This window comes from Ictidomys tridecemlineatus, chromosome 10 (assembly GCF_052094955.1).
Source record: "Ictidomys tridecemlineatus isolate mIctTri1 chromosome 10, mIctTri1.hap1, whole genome shotgun sequence".
In the NCBI taxonomy this organism is placed as follows: domain Eukaryota; kingdom Metazoa; phylum Chordata; class Mammalia; order Rodentia; family Sciuridae; genus Ictidomys; species Ictidomys tridecemlineatus.
Window position 1 is genome coordinate 61,745,693 of NC_135486.1, and position 25,539 is coordinate 61,771,231.

General features: G+C 50.6%; 1 protein-coding gene and 1 long non-coding RNA gene across 5 annotated transcripts in view; both read left to right on the forward strand.

The window, feature by feature from the left end:
• Positions 1-25,539, forward strand: part of LOC144367295 (uncharacterized) — a 490,767-nt gene that overhangs the window by 338,132 nt on the left and 127,096 nt on the right. The gene's annotated exons all lie outside the window — the stretch shown is intronic.
• Positions 1-25,539, forward strand: part of Slc35f3 (solute carrier family 35 member F3) — a 240,840-nt gene that overhangs the window by 143,972 nt on the left and 71,329 nt on the right. The window contains exon 1 of one of the 4 annotated variants that reach the window (XM_078023068.1): positions 5,936-6,073. The exons of 1 other annotated variant lie outside the window; for it this stretch is intronic. In XM_078023068.1, coding sequence (XP_077879194.1) covers positions 5,968-6,073 — 106 coding nt within the window. In that variant the 5' untranslated portion in view covers positions 5,936-5,967. Of the gene's footprint in view, positions 1-5,935; positions 6,074-13,541; positions 13,724-14,660; positions 14,973-25,539 lie in introns of those variants that run through there. 2 more of the 4 variants (XM_021723081.3, XM_005320368.4) reach the window with 2 other exon arrangements.

Sequence of the window (25,539 nt, forward strand, 5' to 3'; positions counted from 1 at the left end):
GATCTACCATTTCTCAGGGGATTTAGAAGTTCCTCTGGAATCCCTCAAGGATTCTGCGAAAGAGACTCACAGAGGACTCAAAAGGTTTTGTGGCTCAGCCACCGTATCCTCGTCCTAGAGGATTTTAGTACATCAGTGCCCTGGGATGCTCCTGCCTGGGGATGAGGGGGAGTTGGGAGAAGGCAGGAGCCGCTCTGAGGAGCTGTCTGGGCCTAGGTGTGTTTGTGGAGGAGCAGACGCGCTGATTTCCTGAAGAGAAAAAAGTGATGATTGCATTTTACAAAGTCTACACAGCAAAGGCAGAGGAGTATTCAGGGAAAATACACATGGAAGGGTAAAGTGGGATCTTGAGTAAGCCCTAGCCAGAGGGCTCTGTGGGAAACTCACAGCAGCCCGTGGCGCTCCCAGACCTGACACCGTATTCACTGTTCACAGCATTCTGAATCCCGGGCTGACCGCGGCTGGCCTCCAGGCAGAGTGGGAAGCCACACCTAGCCCTGCAGCCTCCCCACCGCCAGGAGATGTTATTAGGAGATTTTACTTAACAAAAATCAGTTTATGAAAAAGACACGAGAAATAATTTTAAAGGCACGTACAGTGCCACCAGACACAGCAAACATGATGTATCCGTAGAAAACCTCACTACTTAACAAATAGATATCAATGAGTATCTGTGACCACAGTTCAGAGCACACTTTTGTCTCAGGTTTCAGAAGCAGTTATGCTAACATCAGCTTCACTGATACTTCATTCATTCCTAGTGAAGTGGACAACTCCATGTTGGTAACTATTCAGAGTTAATAAACCATCTCCACAGTTATTTCTAAAATATTTTTGGCACCTCAGGAAAATTCCCACACCTATTAGCAGCCATCTCTGCCCTGTTCTCCCTTCCCCTCTTTCCTGGCAACCCTGAATCACTTTCTGTCTTGATGCACCGAACCTGGTTCTGGACACTTCCTATGGAGGGAAGCAGTAGGCATGTGGCCTCGTCTAGGCTCCTCACCTAGCATGTCCGTACTGCATGCTGTCTATCTGCTGAATGACCTTCCATGGGAGGGATGTCCTTGACTTACCACCCACCCCTTCATAGCTGATGGGCCCTGGGATGTTTCTACCATTGGTTTTGAGTGATGCTGCCACCAACAGTCATGTATGAGTTTGGGCAGGGACACAGGTTGTTATTTGTCTTAGACTGATACCTGGAAATGGCATTGCTTGGCAGTACAGTTGCCCTGTGACTGCCAGGGTGTTTCCCTGAGTGGCTAAGACATTTGATTCCCATCAGCAGTGCAGGAGGGTCCGCACTTCTCATTGTCTTCTCTGATGTATCTGCCTCTTTAATTCTAGCCATCCTAGTAGGGATGATGTGATATTTCATTGTGTTTTTTAAATTAATTAATTTACTTGGTTAATCAACAAAATTCTATTTATAGGGCACAGCGTGATGTTTGGTCTATATATATGTTGTAGAAAGATTAAATCAAATTCATTAACATATTCATCATCTTACTATTTTGTTGTGAGAATGCTAAAAGTCTATTGCTTTAGGCAAATTTTAAACATATGATACACTGTATTGATAGTAGTCACCATGCCCCAAATTGCCTTAGCCATCTCAGGCAAAAAGAACAAAGTTGGAAGTGTCACACCTGACTTCAAAATGTATTCTAAAGCTGTTGTAATCAACACAGCATGGTACTGGCATAAAAATAGACGCATCAACGGATGGAACAGTGTAGAAAGCCCAGATATAAACTTATAGTGTTTATAGTTAATTAAATTTCAACAGAGATACCAAGAATACAAGGGGGGAAAGAACAGTTTCCCTAGAAAATGATGCTGAGAGTCCTGGATATCCACATGGAAAAATGGAAGTGGATTCTTATCTCATACCACATGCGAAAGGAACTCAAAATGAATTGACAGCTTCAGTGTAAGACCTACAACTGGGAGACTTCTAGAGAAAACAGAGGGGAGAAGCCCAGGACCTGGGTCTGGCGGGTGATTTCCTGGACACAACTGCAAAAGCAAATATAGATAAATGGGATTTTATCAAACAAAAAAACCTCTGCACAGCAAAAAGATAAAAACAATAATTAGAGTGAAGAGACAACTCGTGGAACAGCAGTGAATATTTGCCAGCCATATATTTGATAGGAGCTAATATCCAAACTATATAGCTCAAACAACTCAACAGTAAGAAAAGAGATAATCTGATTTTAAAATAGGCAAAGGACCTGAACAGAAATTTCTCAAAAGAAAATACAAACATGACCTACAGTTACATGAAAAAATGCTCAATATCTGTAATCAACAGAGAAATACAAATTAAAAACCCAATGAGATATTAGCTCATTGGGTTTTTTTAAAAAATCAGGGAGAGAGAGAGGGAGAGAGAAGAGAGAGGGGGAGAGAGAGAGAGAATATTTTTTAATATTTATTTTTCAGTTTTCGGAGGACACAACATCTTTATTTTATTTTATGTAGTGCTGAGGATCAAACCCAGCACCCCACGCATGCCAGGCGAACTCTATATATTCTAGATACAAATACCCTAAGAGAACACGAGAAATAATTTTAAAGGCATGTACAATCATGAGAGATACATGATTTGCAAATACCACCCCCCATCCCTGTTCCCTGGGTTGTGTTTCCACTTTTTTGGTAGTGAAACCTCTGCTTGCTGTGGTGCCCCACACCTTCCTGACATACTGCATCAGGGCCTTGCCTGTTGCCCCATTCCACCTCCTCATGGAGTCCTGCATCCTCAGAAACTCCCACTTGTTGGTAGGAAGCACTCGCTCTTACTTCTTAAGATGAAGTTTTTTTTTTTTTTTCCTAGAGGCACAATTCCCTCTCTTGCAAACAGAGTCCCTTTAAAGCACTATGAATTTCCTGAATCTTGTCCAGGCTTTAAAACTGAAGAGAGCCTCTTTATTTTACCTCCACAAGAGACTCTGAAATACAGGCGGGTTCCATCGATCTGAAATGCTCTGGCTTCACAGCAGCTGCAGCTTGGTTTCGGCTGCCTGTGCATTTCTGGGGTATATTTAGGTGGCTTCTATTTACTGTTCCCAGAATAGCCACAGTTTTCTGTTTCTCAGTCGTCCTCTTGGTTTTGTTCCTTCCTGCCCCAAATGGATGGTGACAGACGAGATGGTCTCCAAAACCCTCTCCACCCCTGAAAGCCCAGTCTCTCACCCAGTGTCCAGGCCCCCTTTGAGGAGTGCAGAGCCAGCTGCAGCTGCTCCCAAAGTCCACCAACAGGGGAGAAGACTGTCACCAAAATGCAGAAGAGGCCCCGTGGCTAGTCGGGTCAGGCTCATGTCCGAATCCCTGGGCTTCCATCACTGCTACTTAACTTCATCTAGAAGTTTCCTCTGAATTTAGATGTCTTAGAAGGAAAAGAAACATTTACCTACATCACTTCTAAGCAGGGTTGTAGACATATTTTGCAGTGATTCCAGTAATGCTAACAACTCAAGGTGACATAGTCAATAGCTTCCTCTCTCCAAGGATAGTGAGAAGTAAGTCCCCTGGGACTGTGGCTCATGTCCATGCCATTGGTGAAGTACATAATGCTACTGGCTTCGTGGCAGACATGTGCCTTAAATTGTGAGGGCACTGCTGCTGGAGAGGAACTTCCAAGCTGAAGCCCCCTTCCTGTCCTGGATGTCTGAGTTTGCTACTAATCCCAAATGAGAATCCTGCTATCAATACGCTTTCTATGCTGCTCATTTTAAATCAGAAGTCAAGGTTAAAACCAAATCTGAGCTTCTCCTTTGAGCTCTCCCATAAATTTAGCTCAGCACATAGATCTTCTGAGATCAGCCCCTCCTCTGAGCAGGAACAGGACACCCAAATGGGGGTGCACAATAGTTTCCTTTTGATGTTGTTTTGGTTTGGAGGTTCTTTTTTCTTTTTTCTTTTCATCTTGGTATTTTTACAAAAAGGTTGGTTTAAGGAGTTAAGACATTTGTACATATTTATGTCAGTGGCAAGGAAAAAAAGTAGGTTAAGAAGGGCAATATTAAGGCCTACTGAGGCCAGGTATGGTGGCATACACCTGTAATCTCAGGAACTCAGGAGGCTGAGACAGGAGGATTGCAAGTTCAAGGCCAGAGTCAGCAACTTAGTAAGACTCTGCCTCATAATACAACAAGGGCTGGGGATGTGGCTCAGTGGCTAAATACTCCTGGGTTCAATCCCTGGTACCAAAATCAAACAAACAAAAGCAACAGAAGAGGAAGAAGATTGAACTGTGTCCTTTGCTCATTTGGGCTGTAACATAGCAAAGCACAAGTTCCATGCCACTCCAAGAGGTCAGTGTGCCCAATTTCAAGCAGAACACAAGAAAGATAAGACAGATAAGGGCAAATAATCCGTCTACATGTGGCACTAGAAGGAAAAATCCAAATCACTTCTCAGCTTCTCAGAAGACAGTGAATAACAGCCCAGAAGACATCCCGCACAGAGAGCATCCTGCAAAAGCTGCTGGAAGGCAAGGTCACTGCTCCCTGCCAAATCCAGAACCAGACCAAGCACTGCCGCCCTTAGGAGTAGGAGTAAGGACTGTCCAGACCAGACCCTGAGCAGTTGCTTCTTCTCCTCTGCAGGAAGCACCCTGCACCAAAGCTGGTCACACCTTCACACTCTCCCAGCTCCATTTCGTTTTCTAGCAGGTTCTGAAATATTCTACAGCCAGAAAACTATGAAAAGCATGTAAAGCAAAAAAATATTTAAAATATGGAAATGGGGGTGAATGATAACTGCTGACATTATCATACACACACTTCGAGGAACTGGGAAAGGCATTGACTTTAAAAGCAGGTTCCCGAGGTTTACATAAGAATAGAACTAGTCTATTGAAAAAGAGAAAGCAGTCTCACATTGCCTTTTACGGGCCTGTTCATGAAGACCTTTCCTGCTTTTCTTAGCCTTCAAGTCTGAGTAGGAGACATGTTTTTAGACCCTTGAGCTATCAGTGAGTGAGCATCAATGCTGACCTCAACCCACACCTGTGAACTGGATTCCTAAGTAGAGACAATCTTCCAGTTGAGTGAAATTTCAAGGAGAAAGTGAATGAATCACTGCTTCTATTTGTGGTAGTTAGAAAACATGGAAATAAAAGTGGTAGCCTGTTCAGTTCTTGGATGTGTAGATAAATAGTGCACACACACACACAAACACACACACACACACACACACACACACACTTCAATGATGCCATGTGACCTGTGCGTGGAGGAAAAGACAAGGAAGAAAATCATGTTGGGTGAGAGACACTTGCCTTAGGCATCCTCCTGAATGTGTGTGCCCTGTTTGTTGGATCATTTATCTTACCAGCCATATTGTGCCCTGAGAAGAACACCACACTTCATTTCCCAGCCCTCTATGGGTGAACAGGTAGGTTGTTTCCAACTCATTACTGGGGATAGATTTGGGATTAACACCTTTGTTATATAAGTGTATTTGCATAAGATTATTTCTTGGGGGAAAAAATCCTAAAAATGGAAATAGTGGCTAATAGATCACGAACTCTTATTTTTTAAGAATTTCTATGCATATTACTGTTAGAAGGAGTATACCAATCTTTACTATCATTAGCAGCACATGAAATTTTTAAGGATAATCATCTTAAAGTAAAAATAGAAATTGAGAAAAATCCAGAACAGATGGGCACCAGGTGACTTCAGAAGGTCCCCATGAAACTGGATGGTCCACAAGCTCTTGCATGCAGCCTCAGAGGCAGCACTGGGACAAAACAGGCCCAACTCTGACACAGTGAAACCTGGTGAAGCTTGACTCCCCTCTGCCCGCTGGTGGGGTTCTGCGCAAGTTGCAGCCCTCGACAGTCAAAATGTACGTCAGCTTTGGGTGGCGGGCTCTGCTTCCAATGCTGCAGCAAACTCCAGCTCACCCACAACTTGTTCTTTCAAGGTTCTTGTCTGATGAGTTCAAAGAATGAAGTCCATAAGCCAAAATCAGAACAGAAGAGCAGGAGTCACTAAAACAACAGAAAGAGTCCCTGCAGGGCGACAGAGGACCTTCAGCAAGCTTCCCCCAGAGAGTGAGTTTCTCTGGGGCTTTATTAGGACTTGGGTCACTGCTATTGGCCCAAACTTATGCTAATGAGGGCTTGGAAATGCACTAATGCTATGGGTCAGCTCTGGGGTCCCAACTTCCACTCAGCTCTGCCCATATCCATTTCCTCAGGGCAGGTCAGAGGAGGAGGGGAAGGTTGTGGGATGGGGCTGCATCCGGCTTCTGCAGCAGGGGTGGGTACTGGGACCAGGCCTGGCTGCTGCAGGGTGACAGGTGGCACCGGCTCGAGGTGTCTGCATGGTGGGCTCCTCATGGCCTCAGGTTATGCCTGCCTCCGGCCCACCCACCTGGGCCCCACTCCATGCTCCACCGCTGCTTCTCCACAGGGACTTGTGGGTGGGCTGGGGCTTGCCAGCCAACAAGCTGAGTGGGGTGAAAGGGCCTCCAGAGCTGTTTGTTAGACAGTGGTTGAGGAATCCACAAGGGAGAAATATCCTGAGTGGATCATTGCAGGAACAAAGACTGGTTTACCTCAGGCCCTCCAACCCCTCCTGGGGCTCTGGGGGGTTCTTGGGGATTTGATTGACCCCTACCCAGGTTGACCAACCTCAGCCAGGAGCAGGATGCACCTCCAGACCTCAGGTCTCATGCTGCTGTCTGAAATCACAGATTCTCTCAGCCCTGCAGTAAGGAACAACTCCAACCTTTAAACTTTGCTTTGTTTGCCTTTGCAATAAGCAAGGTATGTTGCTCAAACAGGGCTAAAGTGTGGAGCATTTCTCTCGCTTTGGCCTGTACTTCCTTCTCTGGCCAAGATTCCAATTTCTTATGCATACAAGTGGCACGAAATGCCAGCACAAATCAGCAGATCCCTGTGGAAAACAGGGGGAAAAGCAATAATCCACAGTACTTGTGGGTGGGAAGACCCAATTACTTCTTTGAGTAATTGGAGCACCTACAAGTTTTGGCCAGTAGGGTCATTCAGCAATGGGTGACATGCTGATTTTCGTTCCCACTGTGTCAATTCCCAGAGTCACAGTGGACTAGGATCTGGGGTGCCTTGTGGATTACCACTGGTCAGAACTCACCTCCTTTGTCCCTGAGCAGAAGCACAACAGGGACAGAGTGAGTACCTAATGAAAGCCTGTTTGTGGCACTAGAGCATCCTGGGGAACAGCGGGCCCCAGGAGCAGCAGTTACCGGTGGACTTCCTCCTATGTCAGAGTTGGGGTTTCTCACTTCCGCCGGGCTGAAGCCCTCACAGAAGCCAGCCTGAGAGGCAGAAATAGCTAGAGCCTGAGTGTGGGCCACAGGCTTCCCCTGAGAGAAACCTAGCAGGAACCAAGCCCACTGCTGTGACCAGGATGCTCCCTGGGGTGAAGAGGCCAGGGGACTGATGTCCGGAGGAGGTCCCTAGGGCAGAACAGTAAGCCCAGCAGGAGGAGGAATTTAGCCCTGGACATCAAAGGCCGCCCCTATCTGGACAGGCAGAAGAAGACACTTTTAATGAGGTTCTGTAGGTCAACATGATCTTGGGCCAAGGGATAGTCACTGAGCAATGCTCAGTGCAGGACCGAGAGATGGCTGGGGAGGATCAGGTGCTGGGGAGGATGCTGTGGGAGGAGGAAGAGCAGGTGCTGGAGGGGATGCTGGGAGGAGAAGGAGCAAGTGCTGGAGGGGACCCAGTGGGAGGAGGAGGAGCAGGTGTTGGAGGAGTTGCTGTGGGAGGAGGAGGAGCAGGTGCTGGAGGGGACCCGTGGAAGGAGGTGGAGCAGGTGCTGGAGGGGACCCTGTGGAAGGAGGTGGAGCAGGTGCTGGAGGGGACCCTGTGGGAGGAGGAGGAGAAGCAGGTATTGGTGGGGCTGATATGGGAGGAGGAGGAGGAGGAGCAGGAGCAAGAGGAGGAGGAGCAGGTGCTGGAGGGGATCCTGTGGGAGGAGGAGGAGGAGGAGCAGGTGCTGGAGGGGATCCTGTGGGAGGAGGAGGAAGAGCAGGTACTGGAGGGACACTATGGGAAGAGGAGGAGCAGGTGCTGAAAGGGATCCTGTGGGAGGAGGAGGAGGAGCAGGTGCTGGAGGGGACCCTGTAGAAGGAGGAGGAGGAGCAGGTACTGGAGGGACCCTATGGGAAGAGGAGGAGGAACTGCAGCAAGGGGGATGCTGTGGGAGGATGAGGATGAGGAGCAGGTGTTGGAGGGGTCTCTCTTGGAGGAGGAAGAGCAGTTTGCTGGTGAAATGTCTTGGAGATGGGAAAGATCTTTTAGAGAAGTGATACCTTTGAATTTTCTTAGTCAGTGAGGAACCTGTGTGTCTTACAGGGCATCCCGGATTTGGAGAGGTGGGGGTTAGGCATGGTTGAGCATCTGACTTCATGACACTCTGGGAGACACTGCACCGCTCACTCTTGGCTCATTTCCTTGGTGCTTATGAGGTCTCTGGCATTGCATGGTGACAGGAGGGGCAGAGCTGGCTGAGGCATTCAGTGGCCCAGCCCTTTCCTCTACCACTGGCCCACATGGTGTTGGACAGGGAGGGACCAGGTTCTCAGGCAGAGGACACATGCCTGCTGGGGTGGGCGTAGTGTGAAGGGCTGAGTGCCTGGGAAGGTGGTCCAGGAAGGTCTGGCTGTGAGGAGCTGCTGTAGGGAACAGCCAGGTCTCCTGGTTCCTGAGGGCCAATGTCAGTTTGGTTCAGGAGCTGACTCTGCCATGCCTGCCTCTGCAGACTTGCCCACCTCAACAAGTCAGGTCCTGCTTCCTTCTCCCTCATGACTCTCCTTTCTTCCATTCATTCAGCAAGGGCTTCCGAGTGCTCCTTGGCAAGGTCCCTGCATTAGACAGTCACACCCACGGGCAGCTGAAGCAAGTGCTCAGGCAACCCCAGGGCCAGCAGACGATGCTGCTGTCTTCAGAGAGAGAGAGAGGGGGGGGAGGGCTTTGCAGGCAGCAGAGCCTGGCCTCAAGATCAGGACTTCTGAGACCCTGCTCAACCCTGAGCCAATAGCGTCCTTCTGGGTTGAGGTTTCTGCATGTCCCCGTGCTCTGGAGTAAGGACAGAGTGGAGTAGCCCCTGTGTCCTTCACTAACCCAGACACTGTCTCCTGCTCAGGCCAGGCTGATGCTAGTCCTCTTGATCCACCCTTGGAAGCAAACGGCTGCCTAGGATGGGCTCCTGGCCTTGAGGAGGAGCTGATTTAGGTCAGTACTCCAGCTCCCCCTGCACAGAGGAGGCAGAGCCGAGGAGACGGAGCGAAGGCCAGCTGTGGACCATGAGTCACCCAGGAATAAGCAGCAGCTATTTCTGATCTAAATGGCATCAAATCTCTCTGCTACCATGGGTCTCGAGCCTGGGTCTCCAAAACACTTCCTGTGAGTTGCAGCCAGAGAGAGGCAGAGAGCCTGTTCAAAGCAGAAGACGGTCGTCAGCCTAGGTTCATTACACCTGCACCTGGCAGGCAGCAAAGTAGAGTCCGAGGGACACAGTCAGTTCCAGAAATCTCTAGAATTCTGGGCTCTGTGAATATGCTAGCTCATTTATTCTTTCCTTTTGGTCTTCCTGCTTTGAACACCTTCTGTAGAAACCAGGTACTGTGTGAGACACCAGCAGTATGACAGATCAGAGTGACCCTCCTTGTGGCCTGTGACTGGACCTAGTGGAGGAGAACAGAAACGGTGCCCATGCTCGTTGGGTCCTGCTGTTCGCCAGTGCTATCACGAGCACGCTAGGGACATCAATTCCTGTCATCTCCACAGCCAATGTGGAAGGCAGACACCATTGTTATCTCCATCTTCAAGACGAGATGACCGAGCAGGGGAGATTCAATAACGTGTCCCAGTGGTACTGTTTACAGCAGCCCCCTTCCCACACTGCCTCACACGGTGGCAGAGAGTGTGTGGGGGTGGCATGTGTGTTTCCCCGGTGGGAGGGGTGCGGCTTTGCGAGGACCTCCTGTGTGCGAGCCTCCTGTTAGCGCTTCTGGTCCTTCCTTCTCTGGGCTGGTCACCCAGCTCCACCTCTCAGAGGTCCCAGGGAAGGAAGCCCTTGGTTCATCATGATCTGGCTCTAAGCTGCAACATGCCAGCTGGTGTCTCCTCACTGTGGGGCCAAGGCTGTCCCCAAAGCCCAGTGGTGATGTCCAGTGATCCCACCCCTCCATATCCTGTTCCCCCCAGTTGAAGTCATTCAGCCTTGAGTTTCTCCCTAGAGAAAGAAGAGAAGGCCTCGTGGGACCCTGGAGAGTCTGAGTTTGTCCCCCTAAAGTACCTGGATGCCTGGCAGGGGTGGGGGAATGGGGACACGTGAGGGTAAGAGAAGGCCCTCAAGTTCTGCATGTGCTTGCACCTGGGGTGTTTGAGTCGTTCCTGCCAGGCGGCAAGTGAGCCCTGGCACCCGGTCCTCATCCCTGCCTTTCCGGGCTTTCTTTCCACTGGGAAGAGAGTGCTGTACTCCAAGCTACCTGAGGAAACTCCATTTCTGGTTCCTGGAACCACTTTAAACAGCCGTTTTTAAGCACTGACAATCACAAAAATAATGTTTCTCTTAGTATTTAACACTGGGAAGGACTAGGAGACAGAGCTGATATTGCACAGAGGATTAATTAAAATATCTGTTTTCTGACTACTGAAAACTCTTATCAGATTTCAAGATTGTTGTTATTCATTCTGAACATATGGAGTAAAGTCTTCATATACCTTACTATGAGTACAATCTCAACAGTATTTTTCAAACTACATTGATTATAATCCATGGGTGCATCATAGTAAAAACAAATGAATTGATTGCATTTTTTTTATAGTGAGCAAATAGGACATAACAGAGTTGATATGATAAAACAGAATGGAAACAAATGCTCACATGTGGTAAAGGGAACATTTCACTGACTAGTTTAATCAGCCGCCATATGAGTGTGTTATACATATAAATGCACACCACATACACATGTATACATCCATCAGGGTGTATGTACACATGCAAATTATGTGTAAGGGTGGTGATGTAAAATGTGTTTTTCTCAATTTTTAGGTTGATATATGACTTACAAATGGTAAAATTCACCCTTTTTAGTGTACAATTATGACAAATGTAAAATATATTTCTGACCATGGCAAAAAAGTGAGACAACTCATTAAAGCAAGAGTCTACTTAATAACTGGAGATACTCACAAGGTGAGCATTCTCTTAAGATCTTTGGAGGCTGTGACGATTGAAACCCTGGAGATGATTTCATACTCCCCAGATTTCAAAGCCCCATAGCACCTGGGAAATAGCAAATCAATGGTTTTCTGAACTTTCTTTTAGGATCATCGCCTTTTCTTACAAACCAAGTCTAACAGAGAACCCCGCAGATAAAAATCAGAGTTCTCCACAGAGAGCAAGAAACTGCTGAAAACTGCCACAGGTCCTCTGGAGGCAGATTAGATACCTGAGGCCAGAAAGATCAAACAAGGGCTCAGGATTGGCTGCTCCTCCTGGGCAGAGCCAGAGCTCATGCATAGGCTGCTGGCTCATGCTCAGGGCACTTCCCACTCCAGAGAACTATGAGCAACAGGTAACCCAACAAATGGAAGAGTGAAGTGGGACCACAGATATGTACCTACCCTCACGGGAGAGAGCAGGGCTGAGGCCCTGGGGATGGCAGAAGTGTGAGCCAGCCCAGGAAGGACCAGAACAGGTTACAGGAGCAGTGTGAGTCTAGAGACAGAGCCAGGGACGAGGCCCACACCAGGAGAAGAGTGGTAAGCCTTCAGGACATGAGGAATCAGCCAGCCCATGTCTACCTTCCTGGAGATTCTCCCAAGCCCGTCTCTTCTGTCTTCCTAGAGGACCACAGTACTGCCGAGAACAAAACCAGCCCTCCTCCTGAGCCCACCATGTCAGACTGCCAGAAACTGTTATAAAATCCCTGTCCACTCCCCTACCACCTGGTCAAAGGGTAACGGAGCAGGAGGCGGGCCCAGTGACAAAGGACTGGTGTCTCGCCATCTCCCCTCTTGAAGCGTGGAGCCAGTGCTGGGCTGGGCCAGCAGACTGTTGGTTACACTGTGCAGGGTAGGAGTCAGAAGGAAGAGCTATTTAAAGGGTGTGACCTGAAAATGCACCCCAGGTCCCCTTTCAGATACTCCCCTCTACTACTAAACTCAAGACAAGTGTCCAGGCGTCCCCTTAAGATGTCAGTTCATACTGGCACCCTCTGAAGAGGAGCAGGGTCAGAGGTCAAATGTCCTGTCCTCTTGCCTGGGTGTTATCAGGAATCTCATCTTTCTTTCTTAAAAGAATTTCTTTGTTTTGTTGCAATTTTAGATTTGGATTTTTAGATTTGGGAGCTTAGACAATTTTCTAAGTATCCCATGTTAGCCTAGCTCAGGTATGATACTTTAAATGTTTGGAATTCTCCACATGGGCTCATGTATCAGTACCACACTAACTTCCTGGGTAATTTCATGGGAGTTTTTAAATATGGGCCCACCATGTCCTACTCCCCCCAAAACAGTGTTGCCTTAAGCAATATCAGTACGCACTTGGTTAGGCAGAGAAACCTCCTGACTTAAAGGCTGCTGCAGTTGAGTACAGAAGAAGGACTGGAGCAGCACACAGGGATTAAGAAGAGGAGGGAGGACAACCAGGAAGGAGAGATTAACAGACATGGGACAGCAAGGGCCTCCCAGGGTCCAGACACTCCTGCCCCACAGGGAGATGAAAACCAAGCCAACAAAACTAGGGAATAATTATTTCATGGATACACCTAGCAACAGGGATGTTTAACCATATGGAATTGTCAACGGTTTGACTTACATAGAGCATTGCAGAAAGTAGAAATAGCTATTTTCATAAAAGACAAGTATTTATTCAGCACTTTCCTTCATGATTTGCCTGTAGGACAAGGGTAGAGGACAAAGTGAGGTGCTGGGAGACACAGGCCCTCCAGGAACACGTGCCATTCACGCACCACAGCTCCGTAAAGGCACATTCAGACCAAAGGCCACCCGTAGAGATTACCTGACACCCATCCCTCACAGACTTGGAATAGTCAGGTGCCGGTTTTGCATTTTATATTCACAACATATAAGAGAGGAGCACAGGGAGTACAAAGTTCTTGAAGGCTTAGATATAAAATACCGCTCTGCCAGTTACTCTGTGACCTAGGATATTTTATTTTACCTTTCTTGATTTTCTCATCTATAAAATGGAGTAACAATGACCATACAGAAATGATTTAAGTGAAACACTTAACACAATGTCTGATATCGCTCAAAAATGAGTACTGTTTTAAGTGATATTTTAGTTATTATGTCTATACCGAATTCTATGGATGAACTTCCTGAAACACCACACAGAAGTATTATTTCGTGATAAATTCTTTTCTTTCGGCTCATTTCCAGAGCAGGAAATGGCTGATTTGGTAGCATCCTCACTAGGGCTCTTGGGGTGAGTTCCTGGGAGAGGTGTGAGGTGTGGAGGCCACCGCTAGAGGGCTCTGCAGAGATCCTGAGAACGTTTCCTTGGACATAATGCTGGGGAAGGCATCGTGAGAAGCCCTGGCCTCTGAAAGACTCGTCCTTCTGCTCATCATGGCTGTTCAAGAGGGCAAGTACTAACAAGAACTCCCCCAGAGCGACTTCAGGAGCCATTCTGCCGCACACTGGGGGCATGTGGGTGGATGTCACCAGAAATAGCTGGTAGGTGCCAAGTTAGGGGAACCCTGTGGTTCTGGGTCACTCTCCACTGGTACCACTCCACTGAGTTACCCTTATTGGGGATCAGAATGGCAGTACAGTGGAACACCAACTTTGAGACAGGTTCTGAAACTCTGGGTGAGAACTTAACCAATAATAACAACCAAACCCACCTTGAATCTTCGGATTTCCTGTAGTGGCTAGGACCAGAACTGAGTTTGGGGCACATGTGAGTGAGATCCTATAAAGTGTCTCCCTTGGCATTCTGGGGTGTAGGAGCCTAGAGTACTACCTGTAGTGGATAGTGGGGCACATTTCATGATGCACTATCCCAGATTAACAATAAATGATAAAGGTCCCTCTGGACTCAGCAGTCACTAGGGATGTAATAGATAAATCGAGGCCTTTTAACAAGCCCTTCACCTAGTAGCTGGCAGCAGGTCTGAGTGGCAGCTGAGAAGGCCCACCTGCAGAATCAAAGGCCAGACAGCAGCTGCAGCAAGAGCTTGGGAGCCTGGGCGCCTGGCAGAAAGGGAGATTTCCTCTAAGCCTGCCTTTTCTCGTCGTGGCTGCTTAGTCTGTGGACTGCATTTTCTTCCCTCCAAAGAGTTGTCTCTAGGGCCAGACAAAAAACGTGTTCTTAGGCTTAGGAAGCCCACGCAAGCTGTGAGGAGCTTTGCTTTTTCCCTTCTCTCCCTGTAAAACAATTCAGCACTGCGCAGGAGAGGAGTCAGCCCTCCATCCAAGTCAAACACCTCCTGGTTAAACTTGTGGCGACTGGGGCTTACGTGTTCAGGGTCCCCACAAATGCATCGGTCCCACTAAAGGACTGGTCCGGGAGGCGGCGGCCTGAGGCTGCACCGGGGACTGGCTGAGAGCTCGGGGACGCGGCCGCGGGGCTGGCGGCCTGGGGCGGGGGCGGAGCAGGTGAGCGGCCGGCGGGGCGTGGGGAGTGCACTGGGACGTGACGTTGGAGTTTGCAGCCAGCCCGAGTAGGAGGCCGCGCGTGTGGAGTGCTGCGCGGCCGGGAGGATGTGCGCTGCGGGGCGGCCGCCGCATTGAGCCGCGACGCGGGGCAGGAGCGAGGGGCGAGGAGGAGGCCGCGGCCGGAGAGGCACGCCGCCGGCCCCAGGATGTAGCGATCGGCGGCAGCGCTCCTGCAGGCGCCGGCTCACCATGAAGAAGCACTCGGCCCGGGTGGCCCCGCTCAGCGCCTGCAACAGTCCGGTCCTGACCCTCACCAAAGTGGAAGGTAAGGCTCGCGGCCCCTCGCCCCTGCGCCTCTGCGCCCGGCACCTGGGCTCGCTGCGGGCTGCGTTCGGGTCGCCGGCCGCCCGGGTGGGTCCGCAGTGCAGCGCGCCGCCGCCGTGGACCTCGCCGCCGCCGACCGCCACGCGATCTCCCCGGGCAGCGCCCGCACGTCCGCCCGCGGCGGCGCCTTTCCTGCGGGCTCTGCCCGCTGCCCACCTCGCCGCCCAGGCACCGGCGCTGCCTGGGTTGCAGCGTACTCCCCGCAGCCCGGCTGGGCCGGGTGTTGCCCCGCGGGGGCAGGCGGTGCGGGCGGTGCAGGCGGGAGCAGGCGGGGATATCTTTGCAGCTTTACAGCCAAGGGACTTGGTAAGGATGGGCGGGGCTGGCAGGTGCTGGGAAGCCGGTTGCAGCCCCTGGATGTATTCCCCGTGGCTCCGGAATGTGTCCCACCATCCGGGTCGCCCCTTGAGTATGGATACGCCCCCACAGGGGGCATGTGGGGGAGAGTAGCGGCCACGCTGTCATTCCTCTGGCGAGAGAGGGGACCCTGCTTTCCCACAGGGGTACCATCTCAGTCCAGCACTCCCCAGAGCTGGCCGGCTGGAGCGTGGGAGGGGCAGGCAGAAGGAGGAGGGCAGCCCCTTCATGCCCTGAGCTGCCAAGTCCTGCAGCAAACAGCCATTGGTACTCCCGTGAGAGGTGACCACTGAAATTAGGGCCTGTGGGTGCAAGGACCCTGCATCCCACTTGTGAGTTCTTGCTTGTTGCAATGAAGTGAGAACCAGTGAGGTGAGACACAGGCTAGCAGTGGCAGGGTGCTGCCAGCCTGAACATCCACCAAGGCTGGTGGTACCATCTGGTACCTGCAGATAAGGACTCTGAGGCCCATAAAGGTGGAGAGACTGTCCCCAGACCTAGCGCTGGAGCTGTGAAGAGCATGAAGGGATCCTACACCCATGCAAACCCTTGGTTTGCCCTGAGCTGCGGGTACCTCTTTCTGGTCAAGTTCTGCCTTGAGAGGTTGGGTTTTCTCCAGTGGCTGTCTCCTCCCCTCCCCTCTCTGGAAAGACCTGGTAGGAGTGGCCCACCCCAGAAATTCAAGTGACCTTGCCCCAGGTGCCTGAGTGGGAGGAAGCTTGATGTTTACCTCTCTTGGCAAAGCGTAGACAGTAGTGGGATGCACAGGAAGTCACCCACCTCCACCTGCTCCTGGGCGGGTGGGCTCTGATAGCCAGCAGCCAGTGAACCCTGGGGCTCCCCTACCCCAGCTTTGGTAGGACAGGCCTGAGCTCACTGGGAGATATGCTGAAAATGGTGGTGAAGCCACCTGAGCAGGTTGCTGTGGCCTCAGAGGTGCTGCAGGGACAGCAAGTGACAGCAGCAGGCACAGATGTCCTCTGACCTCCTAGAGGTTGCCTTCAGGGAATGAAAGTGAGGAGTCTCCTCTCTGCCTTAGGGCTGCTGCCAACTGAGCTGGGTCCCTTTCATGCTGAGGGCCTCTGCCTTACTCTGGGTTGGTTTGTTTAGCCAGCACTCACACACACATTTGTGGGGAATGGAGAGTGTGTTGCACCAGGAATGGGGCAAAGTGAACATGGAGATGGGGCTCTGCCCCTTATACGGTGTGACCTATGTAAACCTGACGCTGAGCCTCAATTGCCTTGAATGTGAAGAAGTACCAGCCTACCTAGGCACACTGTTGGGGATGGAAGGAGGTAGAGCTGAGTGACAGTGTCTAGCAAGTGCCTGGCACACAGAATGTGCTCAGTAAATATCTGGCCCTTCCTGCAGCCACAGCTGGACTCCTTTGGCACACCTTGCTGCCAAGGTGTGCCAAGGTGGTGTGGGACAGTGTCTTGAAGCACCTGCAGGGCTGCAGGGATTCCCTTGCTGAGTGGGCTGCCCATGCAGGCATCAGCCACAGTCTGTGGGTCAGGACTTCCTAACACCTGTCCTGGCTGCACTGGGCTCATACAGGGCTTTTTCTTTGTCTGGATTTTTCCCTTGGTGTTCAGTTTGTTTGGGGGTCTGTTTTTCTACAACCATTTGCATCTTGCATGCTTGTTTTGGAAGTGTTGAATCCTTCTGTTTTCCTTGGGTGCACAGGGCAAGGTGATCCCCTGCCAGGCTGGATGTGAAGAGCAGACAGGCTGCAGGGGCAGAGTGCAGCCAGCCAGGAAGGTTTATTAGCTTGTGGAGTGTGTCATCTAAGGGAGGCAAGAAGCCACCAGCCTTTGGTGCTTATAAAACCAAAATAGAAAATGCAGCGCTCTGGTGAAGGCAGACACAGGAGGATGGACAAGATGACTTCACTTAAGCAATAAAGAATTCAACTGCCTTGCTCTGTCCTGTGACCATTTAACAAGGCCCTGAAATGCGAAGATGAGCAATGCTAGCTGCATTCTCTTAAGGAAATTTCATTCCAGTGGGAAAGAGACATTGCAGATAAATTGTCAAATAAAAGGTAGAGAGTTCTGGTGCAGCACGGAGAACCAAGTGTCACTGGGAAACTGAAAATTGAACAATCTGAGGAGGAAGCCTTTCAGAGGAGGACTTTTTAAAGGAGAAGCTTCCTGAGAAGGAGACCTGTGTGAGAGAAGGCCTTCCTGAGAAGGAGGCCGTCCTGAGAAGTCCCTTCTGAGGAGCAGGCCCTATTGAGAAGACCTCTGGGGAGGAGGAGGTCTCTGAGAAGGTCTTTGAGGAACAGGCCCTTCTGAGGAGGAGGCCTTCTGAGGAGCAGGCCTTCCTGAAGGGAGGCCTTCTGAAGAGGAGGTGTCACCACCGAGGCTCAGGGGGTGTGAGAAAGCGTGTCAGCCATGGAGGAGAGGAGAGTCTATTTCAGGCAGAGGCTTGGCCAGGATGCCTGAGGAGAGCGGGGCTGGGCCTGGGCAGGGGCTGAGGCTCCCTGAGCAGCTCTGGCCTGGTGGGGGCTCTGTCACAGCTGCGTGGGTCTTGCTCCCCTGCCCTCTCCCTGGCTTTCCCATCAGAAGTGGACACTGTTGGTCAGGAGCACGTCTCTAGTACAGGAGCATTCACTAGGGTCACCACCCCCACGAACAGCTAACTTGTATTCAAATTGTCTTCACTGGGAAGGAGCAGTTGAGAACAGTAGGAAGAACTCCCCCCAGAGGGCAGGGGTGCAAGGCTGTGGAAGGCCTCGGGCTGGCTGAAGGATTCTGGGAGTCTGTTTCTCTTTATGGAAGTGGGGAATGGTGTTTCCCTTGACCGTGAGGACAAGCATTCTTGCTGGTGAATGTCCAACATGTGGCAGATTCTGCGCAGTAGGGAGATGGCTCATCATCTCTGCCCTCCCAAAGCTAGGGTATGTACTGTTAATCTACTTTACAGATGAGGAGACTAAGGCTCCGAGAATCATTAGCACAAGGTCGTGGAGTTAGAAGATAAGAGAGCCTTCAAATCCATTTCAATCTGGCTCTGAATGTGGAGCAACTACATGACTGAGAAAGAGAGAATTGCACCTGCTCATGGTGCTTCCCAGGTGCTTAGTGAATGTTTGCCCCCTGAAGCACCCACTGTAACAAGATGCATGGTCTGGACCCCACCAGGGTCCCAGTGCTGTTGGCATTCTAAGTGCCTCTGCTCCAGGAGGAGGTGGTCTCTGTTACCCCCTACACAGGCCTGGCTCACTCACTGGTCGCTAGGTTCAGATATCAAGGGATGCAGTTATCCACATGGAGATCAGCCCTGCTGGCCCAACCTCAGACATATGCTGACAAACTGTCTCTGTGTCCAAAGACATTTCCCTGGTGACTAGTCCCAGGCCTGAAATGCCATTGACAAAGTCATTCATGCATCAACTGAGTATGTTTTGTAACATGTGCAAGAGAATGATCCAGAGGCTCTAGGGGATTCTAGGAGAAGTAAAATACGATCCTTGACCCAACTGAGCTTCCAAACTAGTGGGCAGTGTCAGAAGAGCACAAAGGACAGGTTAACAGCTTTGATTCCATGGAAGGACAGTAAAATAAATGGGGCATTTCCAAGGAAAGTGCACTCACTTCTTTCTGGGACCCAGATGGCCAGTAGACAACACTCTTGCCACCTGTACCCTCTTCTTAGCCAAAAAACTTAATCTAACAGGTTACTCTGTCTGCAAAGCCCAGATGTGGCCACAGACTCTGCCCTGTTGTCACACTGGAGGTGGTGACTACCCGTGCAATGGGAGCTTGGACAGTGATCAGAAAGGATACCATCTGTGCCCCAGGCTGTCACAGGGTGGGTAAGAAGATGGCCTTCCTGGCAGAGGGAGCCTCAGGCAAAGGTGCAGAGCCAGGAACAGTGTCACTCAGTGGACTTGGCCAGTGGCTGCTGGGGCTGAGCTCAGGGTAACTGGAGGTGCAGGCGTGGAGGAGCTTGAGGCCGTGGCAGGAAGGCTCGGGCCTCCTGAATGCAAGGCAGCAGTGGAGGGTTGTGGAGACAGGTAGGAAGGGCACCAGGGGAGGAGGGGGTCACCGCAGGTCCAAGCAGACAAGACACTTATGCTCAGCAGTGCCATTTACACCAGATCCTGAAACTTGATTCTTCAGCTACAAAGTTTCTTGATAAAGTATTTAAGGTAGAATAAAACCAAAGTCTGTCACACATGATGAGAAGCGGAGTTGATCCAAGGCCCTTTTGTTTCACGGAGTGTGCGAGTTACACCCAGCTGTGCACACAAGTGTATATGGTGTTGAGGTCATGGAGGTGGAAAGGCCGGTGCCCTTGCTGGAAAGGGTCCAGTGGAGGAGGGACATGCTGGGAGCCACAGCAGAGTCCAGGCTGGTGGTCTGTCAGTGGGTGTGACATGGGCTGTTTGTCGTGAGCCCTTGCCCTGGGGCACTTCACTGGATGCTGCGGCACCTCACACAGCAGGTCCTGGCATAGATCCCGCTGTGCCGGTGAGGACGTGGAGTACGGGGGTTAGGCAGCCCTCACCGTGAGACCACTGCGTCCAGGTTTGCCTGTATCTTGCGGAGCAGGCTGGGGACAGCAGTGAAGATGGAGCCTGAACACCTGGGGGAATGGGGCACCACCAGCAGTGACAGCAAGTGGAGGGGACCCTGGCTGTGAGGGGCGTGGGCGTGAGGCCTCAGCAGTGTCTGCAGACCAGGCGTGCCACAGGCCAGGAGGAGGGAGGGAGATGGCAAGCCTGATAGGCAAATGGGACCTGGAGTGACCAGGCTGGCAGAGGACCTGGCACATGGCCACATGTGCTTAGGATCTAGGGGAGGCAAGGCAGTCTGAACGGCTGGGACCCAGAAATATGGAGCCATGGAAACGAGGGGAGGAGGCAGATGCAGCCAGGAGGGCGAGTTTGCAGAAGCCTTTCTAAGTGGGTGCTGTTCTGGGAGCCAGATTGCAGGAGGTGAGCCGTCTAGGGAGGGAGGGGCCACTGCAGGAGGCTGAGCGTGGGACCAGGGAAAGGCGCACCAGGGAGGCTGATCCCAGAACAGGTCTGAGGTTGCCCCCAGAGACAGGCAGCTGATGTAGCCTGGCCTGGAGGAGGAGGAGGTGGGGAAGGAGGCGCAGGCCTAGAGGAAGGAGCTGGGAAGGTGAGGCAAAGACAGGATTGTGGAGATGCAGAGGAAGGAAGCCCAGGGACCTGTGCTGGAGCCTTTGATCTCTCCTACGTAGGAAGGAGAAGCTTCTGCTGAACAAGACCGATGGGGATTGTAGGCTTGAAGAGGTGGAAAGTTTCCCAGTGGCTCTGTGGTACGAGCCAAGACAAGATTTAATTCCTAAAAGCCTTTTTGGCGAGTGATCCAATCCTACTAGTTTGACATCTTACAGCTAGGGGGAAGGTCTAGAGGGAAGAAGGCTGGGTGGGGTTTCAGGAGGCTGGGCTGCTCTTCCTGGTCCCCACTTGCTAATGCGTCTCCCTCCTCCTGCAGCCTGGCCTTCTCTTTCTACTATGGAAGATTAGATCTTGGGCTGGCTCTTTTTGCAGGAAGTTCTGAGTCTCTTAAGTGACTTATTCATTATCAGAGATTGGTTTATCTGATTAAAGCCCTTCCCTAGCAATACACAGCATCACCCTGGAGGACAGAGACCCGGGACAATAGAGGATCTCCGTCTGTGCATGTACACATGAGTGTGTGCATGTGTACATGCAGACGCGGGCACTGTCAGGGATGGTTTGGATAATTGAGCAGAGAGTGGAAGGACCAGCTGCATGAGTACAACTTGTTCCATGAATCTTCAGCAGCAGGAAGCTACCCCACATGATGAGGTGGCACGAAAAGTACAAAAGACCTCAAAGAGAAGCTGGGCAGCGTCCCAGCTTTGCCCGCGGCCCCAGGTGCTTTTGGGTTAAACCCCAGCATGCACTCATGAGCTCAGCCGCGTCACCCTCCATGGCGGATTAGACCTAGGAGATCAAGTTCAGCACTGTAAGACCAGCCCCACTTGGCCCTTGACTGGGCAAGTTCAGTCCTGCCTTCGGGATACAGGAGGACACTGCTGAGAACTTGTCATCTACTTTACAAAGCAGCGTTTCTTTCTTCAAGAAAAATTGGAAATATCTCCTGCCATTGGCCTTGAATTTCTGTTTTCCCTTCTTGTTTCCATCTGTTGTTCCACCAACCAAAACCAGGGGACAAGCATTGTCCCCACCTTCCTAAAGGGCCTGCAGATGCAGGGGGCAGCCTTTCCCTCGGGAGCTGCCGTGCACTAGCTCTGCCCTCTGTAAATCCCTGGTGGCCCGTGAGTCACAGCAGCCTGCGCCCCAGTCCATGTGGGAGTCAGAGGACCCAAAACTGCTGCCTGGAAAGGACAAGCATCGGAGAAACATGTGTTTGGGTGTGTGTGAGTCTCTAGCAGCACCCAGATTCACTGGGTCTGCACCTGGTGAGCACTTACTGTATGCTCAGACCACGATGCACCCTGGACATGAACACAGTGGAGTTCCAGAAGGTGCACAGACCAGGACTAGCAGGGCACGAGGATGACAGCTGAGCCTGGGAGCTCACATGTTTTCAGAGCAAGCACTGAAACTCACTGCCCTGCTCCCTCCCAAGAGCAGACACCGACACCGGCACTTCCCCAGGTGCTGACGGCCTCACCCAAAGCTTCTCGTGACCCATAGTTCACCTGAGTTGTGTAATTCCAGGATTGTTTTGAGCCCACAGCATGAGGACGTCTGGAGCCATTTGGAGACCTCTGTGGAAGCCAGGGCGAGGGACATGCCAACACAGAGCCTGCTCCTGGAATGGAGGCAACAGCATTCAGGTGGGCTGGAGGAGGCCGCCTTACCCCAGCTCTCAGGCTGCTTCAGGTAGAACTCCCAGAGGATCCTCACTCTTCCCCCAAAAAGCAGTCTTCTTCTACCTCCCAACTTTCTGTCCTCACTAGGGAGATGTTTCCTGTGAAAAATGCTAATTTCATTTTTTAAAATGGCTTCCCGGTGGCAGTTTCCTTCTGTCTCCACACACCACCTCCAAGATCCCCTGGAGGCAGCCATTATGAGATAGCATCTAACCTTCCTGATCTGGTCTGTTGTTTCTTCTAATGTGTCATCAGAATGAATTCTCTGCCACCTGTATCTTGTCATCACATCCTGACAGGGACAGCTCTCTGTGCCTCGCATCTGTCCATCTGACCTGCTTGTGCTGGTCAGCTCAGGTATGCCCCAGGATGGATAGCTTCAGGAAAATTGTTTTCTGACAGTCCTGGAGGCTGGAAGTCCAAGATGGAGGTGCCAGTAAGGGTTGGCATCCAATGAGGAATCTCTCCTGGCTTGCTCACCTTCTCCCATGTCCTCCCTGGCCTCTGTTCTGTTAGTGTGCAGCTATTGAAGGATTGGGTTCTCCGGTTCCTCTGCTCCTAAGACTCTTACCTATCAGGTTAGAGCCCCATCTTTTGACCTCTCTTAACCTTGATTACTTCTGCACAGGCCCCACCTCCCCACACAGCCACCCCAGGCATCAGGGCCTCAACCTGTGAATTTGGGGCAGACAGTCATTCAGCCCATGATACCCTCATTCCAGGACAGCAATGCCAGCCCCAAAGCCCACATGTATTCCAGCTGTTCCCAGTTGAGAAATGAAGTCTGTCCTCTGCAGACCTGACGTACCTTTTTAGCACTGCCCAGTTCAGACTGAGATCTCAGCACCACTGACCTGATCAGCTGTGAGGGGGAGGAGGAGGAAGCTGTCCATTCTTGCTCATGCTTTGGGCTGGGCCAGACCTGAGTGGAACTGCTTCTCAGCTGCCCACCAACCTGTGACCTTAGAGACAGTTACTCTCAGAGCCTCCGCTGTCCAGTCTGCAAGATCTGCAAATAATCATCCTGACTGCCTCCATCGTGGTGAGGGATGTGACGCAGGACCTCTCCCAGCAAGTGGTGCACGTGCTGTGTGTCTAACCGGCTCCTGTGCCTGTTTCCCCCTCTACTCCATCTGCTCTGCTCGAGGTCAGCATCCAGCTTCAGTTGTTCATAGATCCCTTTCTTTCCCTGGGACCAGTGCTAGCTAGGCAGGAGCAGAGATGAGGCCTCAGACATGTATGAAGAGTAGCAATGTTTTCTTTTTCTTTTTTTTTAAACAGTTGATTTTATTTGTTTGTTTGTTTGTTTGTTTATTTATTTAAGTTGTGCTGGGGATTGAACCCAGGGCTTTGTACATGAGAGGCAAGCACTCTACCAACAGAGATATATCCCCAGCCCCAGTAGCAGTGTTTTCTGAGCCAAGGTCCAGGAATCCACACAGACGGTCCAGCAAGGGTGGGTGGACGTAACAGGTAGGGAGATGAGACATGAGGATTGCCTTTGGATATGAGGGCATGAGGTGGCCCAGGACTTGTGATGGTGCCTTCTGCAAAACTTCCCTTTCCTCCACACCATTGATTAAGAAAAGAGGGTTACACATAAACTCACTGAACTAGTATTTAATGAGTAGATGAGAAAAACAAAACCCAAAATGCATTTTGGGAAAATAAATTATATTTGCAAAAAATCAAAAGCAAAAGTTTTCTTCCAAAAAACTCCTCATCTTGAAAAAGCTATTTAACTTGATTTTATAGTTCTATAAAAGCTATTCAGTTTGGTGGCCAGGTTCTGAGCTGGTGTATCCATTGGTGACCAATAAATGGAAAATCGTTCTTCAAGCCTTGTCTTTCCCTGGGCAGTCCAGGAAAAGAAAGAAGGGTGTGAGGTAGTCTGGTTCCCTGAGCAGTTCCCAGCTGTGTCTCCTGGAGATGGAATTAGAAGCTCTGACCCTCTAAGATGTGGGCTCTCTAAACCCTGGACTAAGCACATCCTCCTGGGAAGAGCTCTGCCTTGTGCAGGGAAAGATAAAGATCAGAGGATAAGTGGCCTAAAATGTAACTAGTCCACCCATATGAACTAGTCCCTATGAACATAAATCTATGCATCTGCACAAGGACTGACATTCATATGCTCATAGCAGCATTATTCACCATAGCCCCAAACTAGAAGCAACCCATTTGCCCTGATAGATGAATGGATAAACGATGTGGTATCCATGCAATGGAATACTACACAAGCCTAAGAAGGATGAACAGTTAACATGGGCTACAACATAGATGGACCCCAAAGACACTGTTAAATGAAAGAAGCCAGAGGTGGGAGTCTGCAGGTCTGTATGAAATGTCCAGAATACTCAAGTTTTAGAGAAGGAAAGCAGATCCCAGTGGCCTAGGGATAGAGGCTGGCAATAGGGGGCAGGAGGATTCATTTTTGAGTGATGCACTTCTGCACTATGGTGTTGTTTTTCTCAATTCTGTGCATTTGCTACACATCACTGAACTGCACACTTAAAATTACTGAATTTTATGGGGTGAAAATTATACCTCCATAAAGCTATAAAAGTATCTGTGTGGGTCCTGTGGACACAGACGCCAGTTGAGAGGCCTTTCCCACTCTCTGCTTGCGGGAGACTTGGCCATGCCAGCCCGTGGTGTCTTTGGCCCTAAGACCCTTACCCTAAGGACAGGGCTCTTTCTGGGGACTTCTCCATGGAGGGTGTCAGCAAGGACCCACTTGTTCCCAGGGAGCTGGTAGAAGAGACATTGGTGTTTTCTTGAAGCACATAAGAGCCATTTTATAGGCCATTTCAGGAGACAGGAAATGATTTTCCAACCTAAATGGCTTTCTCCTTGTAGAAATGGCTTCCACCACAGGGACATAAGAAGCACCCAATTTGTCATTTTCTCAGGGAAAAGCAGTGGATGGTTCATGGACCCAAAATGGGCTAGTGGCTAGGCTAGATCTCCAGCTCACCCTCTGTGATCTGGACATTGCCTCTGGGTCCTGTTTCTTCTGGAACAGATGTGACTCCTCTGTAATTCCCCTAGGGACTGGCATACATCGTGACTGTGGGGGAGGTGGGACTGACACCCAGTTTGCCTGGCAACCCTCAGGATTCTGAGACAGTTCAGAGGGACTCGTGAGCTCAGGCTTGGTGATGTGTCACAGTGCAAGGAGTATCCCTGTGCAGAAGAGGGCACGCCCCCCCACACACATATACTTACACACACACTGTCACACACACACTGTCCCACACACTGTCTTACATCACACACACACTTACACGCACATATTCTCATGCATA